A 14,891-nucleotide genomic window follows, 5' to 3' on the forward strand; every position below is an offset into this window, starting at 1 on the left:
TTCTATCCCTCTGTTTGTGCAGCCTAGAACTGCATTGGCTGTTTTGGCAGGTGCTGCACATTGCTGGCTCATATTTAAATCCACCAGGACTCCAAAATCCTTCTCACAGTTACTACTACTACTACTACCACCTATTCACAACATCATTTCCTTGCTTTCTCAACCAATCTTGCATAGAACAAGGGAGTACATTCTTACAGGCAAGTATAGATTTTTTTTATTAATTCTGGAAGAGTTCTTCCACTTTAAAAAAAGTATGCAATATCAAAATCAATAATTAATCAACCAATCTTGCATAGAACAAGGGAGTACATTCTTATAGGTAAGTATAGATTTTTAAAATTAATTCTGGAAGAGTTCTTCTACTTAAAAATAAGTATGCAATGTAAAAAAAAATGTCAATATCCATAAGAGGAGAAAAGAGCGAATTGTGTATTGAAAGCAGCTTTTTTCAGATTGTTGGACTTCAGCTCCTATAATCTTTGACTCATCATATAACCCAACCATAGCTGTGTTGGGATTACGGGTATCAGAAATGACATCTAGCACATCTGGAGACTGAGGAAGGCACTACCAATTCTTTTTGAATGACTTAACGCAGAGAAACAGAACATGAGATATTTGCAGCACTGATGATCTCTTCAGTTTTTGCAGTACAGCTCATATTTCAACTTCATGCCAAGCTGAGTTTTTGCTACAGTCTCCTCAAATTTTCTGTCCATTTTTTCATTCTGGCTTTCTGAGAAGACAGACGTCCAGTCACCTACTATGCCTAAAAAAGAAAAGAAAAAGAAAGAAAAGAAGAATTAGAGTGGTAGGTGGGAGATGAGAAGTGCAGAGAAAGTCTTTCTCCCAAAGAATAGCTATTCTTCAAAACTCTGTGGAGATTCTCAGTCATCCAAGTCACAGTTGTCTCAGAGATACTTTTTAAAAAGGCAGCTGGACTGTTTTTTCCCCTTCAGGAAGAAGAAGAAAATATGTTGTTTCTCATTCAAGAAGCTTCATCGGTTCTGGCAGGATGGTGAGGGTGATGGAAAGATTAGCCCAAAAGTTCTGTTGCTAAGCAAGAGAGTTGTTAAATGAGTTTTGCCACATTTTATGACCTTCCTTGCCACAGTTGTTAAATGAATTGCTGCAGTTGTTAAATTAGTAACATGGTGATTAGCTTAATCTGGCTTCCCCATTGACTTTGCTTGTCAGAAGATTGCAAAGGCCTGACCCTGGGACCTTGTAACCATCATAAATATGAAACAGTTGCCAAGCATCCAAATTTTGATCACATGACCGTGGGAATACTGCAATAGTTGTAAGTGTGAAAAATAGCCATGTCACTTTTTTCAGTAGTGTTATAACTTTGGTCACTAAATGAACTGTTGTAAGTTAAGGTCTGTATCATATTCCCTAATATTTGAATAAAGCTACCTCAGCTAATGCCCTAAACACATTATGAATATCAGCCTTTCCAAATCCATTGCTGGTCTTCAGCCCTTATCATTACTAGCCAACACACCTTTAAGTATTGTTAAGTAGAAATCTACAGTAATAGAGTTGGAAGGTACCTTGGAGGTCATCTAGTCCAACCCCCTGCTCACGCAGAAGACCTATACTGGGGATTCGAACCACTGAGCTGCCGACCTTTCTGATTGACAAGCTCAATATCTTAGCCACTATTGGGAGTTGAAATCCCACTCACCATTAAGCCACCAGGTTAGAGAAGACTATTAAGTGTTATTGACAAAATTATTAAAAATATTACAATATTACCTTTGCGGAAAAGTGCATTTCCTAGTTTCCCGTAGTTTTCCGCAGTATTTTTCATGCTTTCAAAACTTGTTTTCTCTACAATGCTCTCAATCTCCTCTTCAATCACAGAAAAATCAAAGAATTGGGCTATTTTTTTCAGTGCTGAGACTGGATTCTGAATAACATATCAATATATAACATAAGTAAAGTAAAGTTTTCCTGGAAACATTTCCATTCCTTCTATTCATATCTTTATCTGGATACTACAGTGTTATTTTGATATTTATAGGTTGGACTTGTGCAAATTAGAATAAATAAAGAAATAAGCAAAACAAAACATAGTCTTTATTGTTTCATTGAAATATTAGCCGGTAGATCAGCTGATCCAGAGATTGGCTTTAAAATGAAAATGTTTCTGATATATTTACTTAGAGAAAAGTAACCAGACAGAAACTGAGTTACATTTCCTATTTCTATTTCCTGATCAATTGTTCATTACTGTATAATGCTTGAGCAGACATAATTTTATTATTAAATTAAATCTAAATATTTACTCTTAAAAACATACCTCTTTTATTTCCTCATAGGTAATAAAAAATACATTGCTGTCATTCAGATACTTGTTCCATTCAGAAATATGATCAAAATAAGATCCATACATCACTGAAAGGAAAGCAAAATCAAAACATTTTGATTATTTATCTATATAACAGTGAATAGTAATGTGAATATTTATGTTGGTGTTTGGCCCCATGATCCCAGGAAACAAACAAACAAACTTCCATCTATTCATTTTTTCCATCAATATTTTATATTGATTCCAATATGATATTTTATATTGATTCCAATATGATATTTTATTGTACCCTGTCTATTTTATTCTAATTATTAACAAATGTGGAACCATGTATAGTTTAAATCATTGATCATCATCGTTGTTGTTGTTATTGTTATTATTATTATCATGTGGTTAATCTTTGGTGAAATTCACAACCTTTGGGGCTGGTTGGTAGCTCAACAGCTCGAGTTCTAACCAAGGACCTAGAACTGTTAAGGTAATGTAGGAGCATATAAGCTGTTCTAAGTAGGGTGTTTTTTTGTAGAATCAGAATGTTCAAGTCTGATAAATTTAAATTTTCTAAATAGTGAGGTAGCCCTTTGGGTATTGCTCCAAGGGCTCCAATTACAATCGGGACAACACAGGATTTCTTTTTCCACAGTCGCTCAACTTCAATTTGCAAGTCCTGGTACTTTGTGATTTTTTCTTGCTGTTTATCTTCAATTCGTGCATCTCCAGGTATTGCAATGTCAATGAACCATACTTTTTTCTTTTCAACTATTGTTATGTCAGGTGTGTTGTGGGCCAAGTGCCTCTCAGTCTGGATTCTGAAGTCCCACAAGATCTTGACTTTCTCATTCTCTAAAACCTTCTCAACCTGATGTTCCCAGTGATTTTTGCTGTACTCAAATCCAAACTTTTGGCACAACGTCCAGTGAATGATATTAGCAACACGGTCATGGCATTGTAGGTAGTCAGTTTGTGAAATTTTGCTGCACCCACTGATCAAGTGGTCGACTGTCTTGTCTTTCTCATTACAGAGGTGACATTTGCTATTGGTGTAACATGTTGAATTTTTGTCTTCATGTAGTTTGTGGCTAAGGCTTGTTCTTGAGCTGCCAAAATAAAGCCTTCTGTTTCTTTTTTCAGTGCTCCTGATCTTAACCAGTTCCAAGTTAGCTTTTGGTCAGTTTTGCCTTCAATACTTCTCAAGTATTGGCTATGCATAGCTTTGTTTTTTCCAATTTTCAGCTCGCTTCTCAATTACTTCTTTCTTATATTCAGCTTTTGACTTAGTTGTCTTTAAAAGGCCTCCTTTATTTACTTCCTTAATCATTGATTCTTCACTTTTCTGGATGTAATCATTCAAACTGTGTTTTTCTTCTTCCACAGTCTGTTTTACTTATAGGAGTCCTCGACCACCCTCTGCTCTTGGTAGATATAATCAGTCAACATCACTTTTAGGGTGCAAAGCATTATTCATTGTCATAAGCTTCCTTGTTTTTCTGTCCAAATTGTCCAACTCCATCTGGGTCCAGTCAATTATTCCTGCAGAGTATCGAATCGCAGGTATAGCCCAGGTATTTATGGCTTTTATGATGTTTCCTCCATTCAATTTGGACTTTAATATCTTGCGAATTTGTCGAATGTGTTTGGCTGAAGTTATTTCCTTGACTTTATTCTGCATTAAGTCAGAGTACTCTAAAATCCCCAAGTACTTGTAGCCTTCTTCTGATTTTACTGCCTTTATCATTTCTTCATTCTCAAGTTCTATTCCATCATCTTCTATGACCTTGCCTGCTTTGGTTGCCATTGTTGCACATTTGTCAATTCCAAACTGCATACCAATGTCTTGGCTAAATTCTTTTGTGCTTTCAATTAATAAATTCAGTTCAGCTTTTGTTTTACCAAACAGCTTCAAATCATCCATGTACACCAGGTGTGAAATTTTCAGTCCTTTCTTTGCAAGTTCATATCCATAGTTCATCTTTTTCAAAATGATTGTCAGTGGTAACATTGATAGTATAAAAAGTAAGGGTGAAAGGGAATCGCCCTGGAAAATGCCTCATTTAATTTCTACTTCACCCATTATTTCTTCATTAGCTATAAGCTTTATTTTCCAGAGCTTCATTGAAGTTTTCATGAATTTTTGTACGTTGCTGCTGATGCCAAAGGTTTTCAGCCATTTCTTGATCCAGCTATGGGGAACTGAATCAAATGCATTCTTATAGTCTATTCAAGCCATGAACAGGTTGGTTAGTTTTTTCTTTGAATTCTTTAGGCTTAGTTTGTCAATCAGCAGTTGTCCTTTGTTCCTCTTGAATATTTGCAGCATCTTTTCTGTTTTTGTTGGGTTGCTTGGCTAACAATGGAATCTATAAAGAGAATCAAAAACCTATGACCACTCAGTCAAAACCTTGCTCTTTCTTTTTTACATTTTTTAAAAAGGTGCAGGGTTTAATTGTATAGTCATGGCCATCATCTTGACATTTTGACAGTCTCCTGTTTGTTAACCATGCATGCTTATTAGGTTGCCTTAATTATTTAGCAAAACTGATGTTTGCTTTGCCATTTATTTACAGTTTGATAATTTAATTTTTTCTTTATGGGTATCAGTCAAACCATTTGTCATTTCAAACATAGCCAACCACACTCAGAGGCATTGGCAAGATCTAACATTCTCATCAAAATAAGGAAAGCAGCAAGTGCCATCAGCCCCCCAGGGATACTTTTGTCATTTGTTCCCTTCCTCCTTTGATGCCACCTGCAAGTACTTCTGGTCACACCTGTCCCAGAATTATCAATGTCTTTGCTCATTAAAGTAAATATATTTGGTCAGTTTCCATGTACTAAACTGAGAAGTTAACTTTGAAAAGAAATATAGTGTTTTATTACATTATTATTAATAATAGTAGAACTGATGAAGTCAAATAAGAGTCTTGGAATGTTGGAAAAAATGCATTCTGATTTAACAGGCAATAATATCAAATGGCAATTAAGCACATAAATGTGTATAAGAGATCATTAATTTCTATGGAGATTCTCAGTCATCTGGCTCATACTCAAAGGTGCTTTTTCAAAAGGCAACTAGATGTTTCACTTCTCATTCAAGGAGCTTTTTTCAGTTCTGACTGGATGGTAGAAGGATTACTTTTTAAAGGAGCGTACAAATGACTCCTGAATGGAAATGAATGTATTTGCAAACAGTATGGAAAGCAAGAATATTTTTCTTTATAGTCTGCGTTAGAAATGTATACTGAAAACAAAAATCAAGAATGTTACTTACTGGCCAAATTCACACAACATGCTATACTAGACTAAAATGTGGTTGGGTAGTTTGTAGTTCTGTACTATAGGAAATACTGCCATTTTCTTAGCATCTTGTGTGAGCTTTGTCATCACATTACAACATAATGATTTATGGGGGTGGAGCAGTTGGTTCCTACTGGTTTGGCGGCCTGGGTCACTGGAACTGGCAGCGCACCCTCAAACCGGTTCTCCTACAGCGGCGCCATCTTGTTTTTCATTTCTGTGCATGCGCAGGACAATTTTCATTGCAATTTTTTAAAGGTTTTGTGCGTGCACAGACCTTTTTATCTGCAGATGCACACACACGCACTGAACCGGCAGTAATGTCAGCAGCAACCCGCCCCTGGGATGGAGAAAGTCATAGCATGGTATACAAATACTACACTAATGTGAAGTTAATCCAAGTTTGTTACATCTGTGAGATGAACTTAGAGAATGAAATGAAACATGGAAGTATTGTTGCTTTGTACTGAAGCAATGGAAGTAATTTTGAGTGCCCAAAGACAAACAGAGAAAGGAACTCTTGGTTCAAATAGCTCTTGCTTCTCCTTCACAGACAGATGGCAGGTGCAGGAGACTGAAAGACAAATAAAATAAGACCAAGGGCTCTCTGCAGTCTGCTGTCTGCCTTATTTCAAGCATGAACTGTGTGTATGTGTGTATGTATGTGTGTGTGTATATGTATGTATGTATGTATGTATGTATGTATGTATGTATGTATAATCTATATCTATATCTATATCTATATCTATATCTATATCTATATCTATATCTATATCTATATCTATATCTATATCTATATCTATATCTATATCTATATCTATATCTATATCTCTATATCTCTATATCTCTATATCTCTATATCTCTATCTCTATCTCTATCTCTATCTCTATCTCTATCTCTATCTCTATCTCTAATCTATATCTATATCTATATCTATATCTATATCTATATCTATATCTATATCTATATCTAATCTATATCTATATCTAATCTCTATCTATCTATCTATCTATCTATCTATATCTATATCTATATCTATATCTATATCTATATCTATATCTATATCTATATCTATATCTATATCTATATCTATCTATCTATCTATCTATCTATCTATATATATATATCTAATCGATATCTATATCGATATCGATATCGATATCGATATCGATATCGATATCTATATCTATATCTATATCTATATCTATATCATCTATATCTATATCTATATCTATATCTATATCTATCTATATCTATATCTATATCTATATCTATATCTATATCTATATCTATATCTATATCTATATCTATATCTATATCTATATCTATATCTATATCTATATCTATATCTATATCTATATCTATATCTATATCTATATCTATATCTATATCTATATCTATATCTATATCTATATCTATAGCTAATCTATAGCTAATCTATCTATATCTATATCTATATCTATATCTATATCTATATCTATATCTATATCTATCTCTATCTCTATCTCTATCTCTATCTCTATCTCTATCTCTATCTCTATCTCTCTCTATCTCTATCTCTATCTCTATCTCTATCTCTATCTCTATCTCTATCTCTATCTCTATCTCTATCTCTATCTATCTATCTATCTATCTATCTATCTATCTATCTATCTATCTATCTATCTATCTATTCCAATGAATAAGAAGGAAAGAACACCTTTTCCAGTGATATACTCTTCAAAGAACTCATCCCAGGTATTCTGGTCATTCATGTGTATGCCTTTGGCAAAATGGAAGAAAGATACTGCTACATCCTTTGGATTCCGAAACAAAACCAGCATCTTTGAAAGAAAAAAGAATATATTGGCATGTACTGTAAGCATAAAATCTAGGAGAACAGAGCCAGAATAGTAAAAACTGTCCATTTTTAAAACATCAAACTATAAAAGTTCAAATGTATTTGGAAATAAACTGAATAGGGATTAGAAATAAAATTATCAAATTAGGAGAACAATATTTTTTTTAAAAAAAGTTCTTTTACATGACAGAATAGCAGAATAACCTAGAGGGAGGGACCTTGGAGGTCTTCTATTCCAGTCCCCTTCTCAAGCAGGAGACCCGGTACCTTTCTGAACAAATGATTGTCCAACCTCTTCTATTTCCATTTCTTAAGTAAAGTATTGTAAGCAGCAAGCTAAGAATATTTGACATGAGATTTAACAATGGCTCAATCTGAATAATTAAGTGAAGATACCACTGTTTTGATGAACTTGTCTGATACAACGCTAAATAATGAAATCAAGCTGCAACAATCCCAGTCTTTGAGTTCTAACGTTGCACCTTTCTTGCTAGCTTGAAAAGCAGAAAATGAAATATTCAATTTTTTATGTTGAATAAAATACAATTTCTTATAACTATGCTCCAAGCCAATTCAGGACCTGAAAAGTTGATATGATCTTGGGCTTGTTGTCCTATTTTTCTTTGTAAATTAATTTGACAATACTTTATTGATAGATGATATATGTTATAATGATATATAAAATCACAACTGAGAAAATGCAGCTACTTACTTTTGTCTTCTTTTCAAAAAGAGACCTGGGCAACATGTGAGGGATGAGGTGTGTTTTTATAATTCTTCTGGAAGGCAGTTTTTCCATCCTCTTTAATAATATTAACATCATAGGAAGTTAACATCATTATGCAAAGAAAATAATACATAAGTATAAATTAGGAATATTAAAGTTCATCCCTAAAAAAACTGAGTCCCACTGATTTTTGTCATTGTAAACTCTATGGTGGAATCTCCAGCTAGACTGGAAGGAAGTGTTAAGAAGGGGCTGAGTTTGGAGTTATTGAGCTACAGACCTCCCCCAGAATCCTTGAAACCTTACAATAGCACTTGGACTTATATACCTCTTCACAGTGCTTTCCAGCCCTCTCTAAGCTGCTTACAGAGTCAGCCTATTGGACCCAACAATCTGGGTCCTCATTTTACCCACCTCTCAAGGATGAAAGGTTGAGTCAAATTTGAGACTGGTGAGACTCGAACTGCCGAACTGCTGGTAGCTGGCAGTCAGCAGAAATAGCCCACAGTACTACATTTGAACCACTGCATCCACTATGGCTCTTGCTGTTCCCAAGGGAATACAATCATTCTGGACATTCTTTTTTTAAAAAAAAAAAAAAATTTAAACACACAAATACAAAGACATAGACTACATTTATACAACACGCCGGAATGTCATGTTCCTTCTTATAGCAATTTTAGATTGGCACATATTTTTATATACAATATTTTCTCTCCAAATACCTTACCATTGAGTTTCACCATTTCTAACTCTCTTATTTCATTATCATTTACTTATCTACCTATATGGGCAGATTCTTTTAACATGGACAACTAACAATAAAACCCATGTTGAAATATTTTTAGGGTCCTCGTGGTTGCTTTTGCCTGACTCTACCTAATTAGGTGATTGTTTTATACTGATTGAAGTGAGGAAAGTTACAATACATAATGCAGTGTAATGTGAAAGAATTGAGCAGGTAAACAGTGGCTGTCATTCTCTGACATGATATCCCCAATACATGTGCTATATTTGGAGAGTTCCTCCAAATTCCTCTGGGAAACCATTGAGGAAGAGCAGACACCGTTTTTTTCCTTTTACCTATACAGAGATCTGATATTAAGAGTTTAAAGGATGTAAACAAGCTAGTGACCAGCAGAAAGGAAATTGGAGTTGAAATTTCAGAACTCGGTGGAAGGACGGATAGGGGAACATGGCTGGCAAATTAAACTGGATTTAGTTACCGGAAGTTTGGGTGCTAAAAGTTTTCAAGTTTATGGTGAACCAAAGACCACCTCTTCTGGAATAATGGCAAGATCCCAGAAAAGAGAAAAGAATTGTGCTATGGTGATTTGCACTTACCCAATCAGGGATTAGAAAAGAGTCAAGAAGAAGGTAATTATTTGGCTAGCCACAAGATATTGCTATCTAAGCATAATTAACAAAAAAAGGTAATGGTTTCCCTGTCAGTCATGTGTGACTCTAGGGCAAGGTGCTCATCTCCGTTCCTTGCCCGAGGGAGCCAATGTTATCCAAAGATAATCCATGGTCATGTGGCAAGCATGGTTATACACCAAAGGTTCACGGAATGCTATTACCATCCCACTGTAGTGGTACCTATTAATCTACTTGCATTTGCATGGTTTAGAACTGCTAGGTAGGAAGGAGATGGGGCAGATAATGAGAGTTCACCCATTGCATGGAGGTCAGGTCTTGAACCCGGGCTGTCAGCTCTTCAGCTAACAATCTCATCATCTTTAACCATTGAGCTATTGCATCCATGCATAATTATCATATTTGGTTAATTCTAATGTGAGAAATTATATGGCTATATTTTAGAAACACAATGACACACACACACACAAAACACACACAATGACACAGTAGTAATACTCTTGCGGACAGAGAGGTAGATGTACACAGAATGGTAGAACAATAAAACTATATATCAATTTGCTCCATTCCAACCTCTCCTGAAGATCCCTGGTGGCTCAGTGGTTAGAATGCAGTATTGTGGGCAAATTCTGCCCGCAGCCTGGAGTTTGATCCTGACAGGGCTCAAGGTTCACTCAGCCTTCCACTCTTCTCAGGTTGATAAAATGAGAACCCAGATTTTGGGGAGCAATATGCTGACACTGTAAACCATCTGGAGAGTGCTATAAAGCATTACTGGGGCAGTATATAAGTCTATGTGCTATTGCTATTCTTCAAGAGTCTTTTTAGGCAGATGAAGAAGAGAGACAGAAATACTTTGCTGCATGCTACTCACATTATTATTTTCATATTGTTGAAACAGAAACCAATGCTAACCTTCTCTTTTAACAAATCTCATTTATGAGACCTATCCAGTTTATCTGGTTGGGTCGTGAAAGCAGCCCTCACATACACACCCATTATGAGGATGCTGAAGGCAAAAGTGGAACTTGGGAGAGAAGCAAAAGTCAATAGTGTTCTTCAGTTTTTACTTCCTAAATCTTAGCAACTGATTTAAGATGTGCTGCCTTTGATTTGGGAGATGGTTAACAGACTTCAAATCATTGAGACACTGTAGAAGAAACCATACACAGCTGGAAAGCCTACATTTTAAATATGTTTTTTTTCCTTGTCATGCAAATGACTTTTGGCATCTCATTCCTACGAATACAAATAAATAACTGAAAACAGTGCCAGGCCAAATTTCCCTTGTATATTGTGTCCAGTATGTTCAACATAGCATTCCAGAACTTTTCAGCTCACATGGAAATCCTGGTTGGATACAATGGTCCTCTAAATGTTTCCAAAGAAATGGATATGCCCTGCATCAATAATATAGGGATATAGATTAAAGAGATTCTTTAGATGTGGAATGAACACTTGGATCCTTTCCTACTGTTTTAAGTTATCTGCCTGTTACTGATAAACTGCATTTTTCCACAATAGTCTATGAAAGAAGGCATGGACCGAGCTAAGTATTCCTGATAAGATACAGAGCAACCCAAAATATTTTAAAACAAGGACAAGCTGAAAATCTTAATTTTTTATCTTGTCTTGTCTTCATATATGGTCCCTAAATTGGCAGTGTGTGGATGTCTATCACTGATATTTAGTGGTATATTATCAAAAGTTAAAGATGCAATTTCATTCTGTATTCCAATGGAAATAAGACTAAATAAGTCTGGCTAAGCTTTGGAATAGAATTAATTCATCTAAAAACCAAACCAGACAAGCTAAAAATGTTGCCTCTGCTGACTTGGGTCTTGATGTCAATGGTGGTTCCCTTGTATCTTCTGTCTGTTAAAGTAACACCATGTCCCAGCAATACATACACATTTAGATCAGTGCCTGCCCTTACTTTAGTTTATTTCTTATAGTTTAATGTTATGATATTTAAGGATTTTGTTTGTAATAGAACTCCAATGATCAATACACCCTTGCTGTGAGCTGATTAAACTAGACACAGAGACTTCACACAGACATCCCTATTTCTCTCCTGCGCCCATCCAGATTTTTCTGTTCTTTTCTAATGAGTGAATTTCACATTGTTAAGTCTCAATGTATATGCTATATAAATAGCACTCCTGTTTACACACACTTCTCGGCTTGTAAATCTTTCATGTGATCTTCCTGCCACTTGATAGAAGCTACTGAATATTTCTCTGATTTCTAACCTCAAATTTTTCTGGATCTCCAAATTCAAGAAAAGGAAGTAGTGATAATTCCTCCAGTATTTGCTGCCTTCGCTTCTGTTCAACTTCATCATATTTTCCAGAGGCAATTTCCAGCTGTCTTAAAATCTCCCCAACCCAGTTTGAACCTGAAGAAATGCAGAAATGGTGTCACTTAATATGTAAAAGTACATATCTTGACCATAGGTCATTTCAACCATATCAGAATTGAAAATATAAACATAGAATGTTTATAAAATAAACATTGTTCATGAAACTTCAAAAAAAAGAGAGAGACGTGCACTTCAGGTGTCTGTTGCATGCACAGTATCTTTAAGTATGTAGACTTGTTGAATAAGAATTTTATATTGAACAAGTAACTAGACATTAGGCATTGTTAATAAAAATGACAACTATTAACTGCCTTCTTAAAACAAGAATATAGAAACATGGAAAACTGTCTGACAGAGCTATAGTATGATCAACGTTATATGAAATATTCATGGTCTCAAAAATCAAAGTCCTTGCAACCTTGAATAGTTAAATCCATCCAGTTTGACTAGATATGTGCTGTATGTAATTATTTGGGGGTATATCCATAGAATACAGAATTTATCAACACAGCAATATTTTGGCCTGACCAGATCCTGATAAAGTCATTTTTTCAATACTACACAAGCGATAGGAAAATGAATTTTACAACTTTTGTTTATGTATTTTCATACATTGTATGGATTTATTTTTGAAAATACGTAACTGACATTTTAGGAATGACAGCATAGTTCATATAGTTGATTATTTTAAGCAGAAATGCCAATATAATTGTATGACCCCTGTATTTCTGGAAACACACAGAAGGTCAAGAATGTCATCTTAAACGTAATAGTGAGGACTTACATAACCGATCATAATAAAATGTCCAGTGCTTTGGAATCTGCTCCTTTTTATTTAACAGGAATTTTGTTAGAAGCTCTAAAGAAACGATCAAGCATGTATATATTTGACCAGAATGATATAAATTGTCCTGCTTTGAGAAAAGGGCTGGACTAGAAGATCTCCAAGGTTCCTTCCTACCCTATGATTCTATATTCTATATATACAGATACAAAGGCATTCCTTGCAAAATTGTGATGCTTACCTGTTTTGGGGTATGATACTAGTATGATATCATCTTTTCGAGCTCTAAAAGTATTAACCCTTTTCAGAGTTTCCAGGCAACAGATCATAGTAGGATATTTCACCCCATCATACATAAATGTCCGTTCTGAAGGAGTAGCCTTTTCATTTTCTTCCAACTTCTCATCTAGGAATTTGCTTAGCTGTTTTTGAGTCATGATTGTGCTATTCAAAGACCTCAGATGGGTAGCTTAGAGATTCAGTTGGCTTCATAAGTGAAGCTAATACCTTTATAGAGAAATCAACTGTCACATGACAAAGAACACACTAGAAGAATGGATCTTGTTACTAATTAACTGTCATGAAATACTATGAACAAAGTTTATTCAACTTTATTTCCTCCTGCAGAAAAAAAATTCCAATGAAGTTGTGGCCAACTTGGATTGAACAGATAACATGTTAGAGAAAAACATATTCTTAAGGGGATAACTGACCCAAGGCAACCTCTGAAAAATGGGGTTAGAGTTGCTGAGTTTATGAAACACTTGCTGGACAGCATGCTAGACATCTCAGAGCAACACTTTCTCAAAGCAAAAAAAGGTGACAGTAATAACCATTGCAAAAGTAGGATATTCTGCTAGCAATTGTAACCTTCGTTTTTCTTATCTTTTTCCTTGTTCAGTTGCCATTGCCATAGCCTACTTATTTTTGTCAATTAATATTTGGCAAGTTAATACTGGATATTTAAAATGAATTTGAAAGATTTGCAGAAATTATATAATTGAATAATAATTATCTATAATGTAATAATAATGATGCAGGAGAAGACTCATGCAAGTCCCTTGTACTGCAAGACAATCAAACTGGTCAGTCCTACAGGAGATCAACCCTGACTGCTCTTTAGAAGGCCAGATCCTGGAGATGAAACTCAAATACTTTGTTCACCTAACAAGAAGGAAGGACTCACTGGAGAAGAGTCTAATGCTGGGAAAGATTGAGGGCAAAAGAAGAAAAGGATGACAGAGAATGAGGTGGCTGGATGGAGTCACTGAAGCAGTAGGTGTGAGCTTAAATGGACTCCATAGGATGGTAGAGGACAAGAAGGCCTGGAGGAATGTTGTCCATGGGGTCGCAATGGGTTGGACACGACTTTGCAACTAACAACAACAAATAATAGTATAATTTCTATTACATGTCCTATCTGATCTGGAAGAATAAATATGTTCTAGGTACTACCGGCTAGAAAAAAGTTGGTTGATGGGGTCTCAAGCAGAAGTCATTTCTGTTGTGGCACCTTTCATAAAGCCTTGAAAACTTGGATCTGTGTCCTTGCCATTGGCTAGAGCCCACCTCTTGGTTGTAGGCTATGTGTTTTTAGTTTTGTTTCTTATATTGTGTACTTTATGTACACCACTCACGCAAATGGAGTGCACGTGCACATGATTGCCCGCTGCTTGCATAAGTGGGTATGCATGGGCATGCATGCACGCTCCTCCATTTCCATGACCCAGTTGCAACCACAGCTCAGTTGTTGGGGACCCCTGCTCTAGACTTAATAAATCTTGCTTAATTATAAACTTTCTTCCATCTTCACTGGGTGGTCCTCCTTTGATATCTAAGCTGTGGTAGCTTTAGCCAACACTAATGGAGCCATGAGCAGAATATCATTGAAGGAAAGATGATGCAGGGAAAAAAGAGTGAGAAACTACTCAAGGGTAGATTTCATGGATGGCCAGCTGCACAATTTTGAATATATTTTTCATTTATTTATTTAGGAAATTTATTTGCCACCCATCTCATATCCAACAACTTTGAATGTATGTGGCACAGTTCACTGAACTTTGTAACTTCAGGGGGTGTCCCAATTTGGGCACCATCCCAGCTGGAGCTATCCCAATTCAATTTGGAAGCACTCTCCCATAGTTAAAAGAAAGAAGAGCCCAAAAATAGTAGTTAAGGAGAATTAA

General features: G+C 35.5%; 1 protein-coding gene across 1 annotated transcript; it reads right to left on the bottom strand.

The window, feature by feature from the left end:
* Nucleotides 1–408: 408 nt before the first annotated feature.
* LOC106550011 (sulfotransferase 6B1) lies at nt 409–13,182 on the bottom strand. The gene is made up of 7 exons (XM_014067789.2): nt 12,947–13,182; nt 11,812–11,957; nt 8,168–8,257; nt 7,315–7,438; nt 2,312–2,406; nt 1,765–1,918; nt 409–772 (listed from the first exon to the last, which is right to left on the bottom strand). The coding sequence occupies exons 1-7, from the start codon at nt 13,140–13,142 to the stop codon at nt 642–644; spliced, it is 936 nt and encodes a 311-aa protein (XP_013923264.2). The 5' UTR covers nt 13,143–13,182; the 3' UTR covers nt 409–641.
* Between the last annotated feature and the right edge of the window lie 1,709 nt (nt 13,183–14,891).

This window comes from Thamnophis sirtalis, unplaced genomic scaffold (assembly GCF_051295495.1).
Source record: "Thamnophis sirtalis isolate CommonGarterSnake01/CBP01778 unplaced genomic scaffold, rThaSir2_p1.2 scaffold_6, whole genome shotgun sequence".
Lineage (NCBI taxonomy): Eukaryota > Metazoa > Chordata > Lepidosauria > Squamata > Natricidae > Thamnophis > Thamnophis sirtalis.

Excerpts from the sequence above, each read along its gene's own strand:
- LOC106550011 (XM_014067789.2), bottom strand. The coding sequence starts at position 13,142 with ATGACTCAAAAACAGCTAAGCAAATTCCTAGATGAGAAGTTGGAAGAA. Across the intron at positions 8,258-11,811 it reads GAGATCCAGAAAAATTTGAG|AGGATGGAAAAACTGCCTTC; the intron begins GTTAGAAATCAG and ends ATATTATTAAAG. Across the intron at positions 1,919-2,311 it reads CCTATGAGGAAATAAAAGAG|AATCCAGTCTCAGCACTGAA; the intron begins GTATGTTTTTAA and ends TATGTTATTCAG.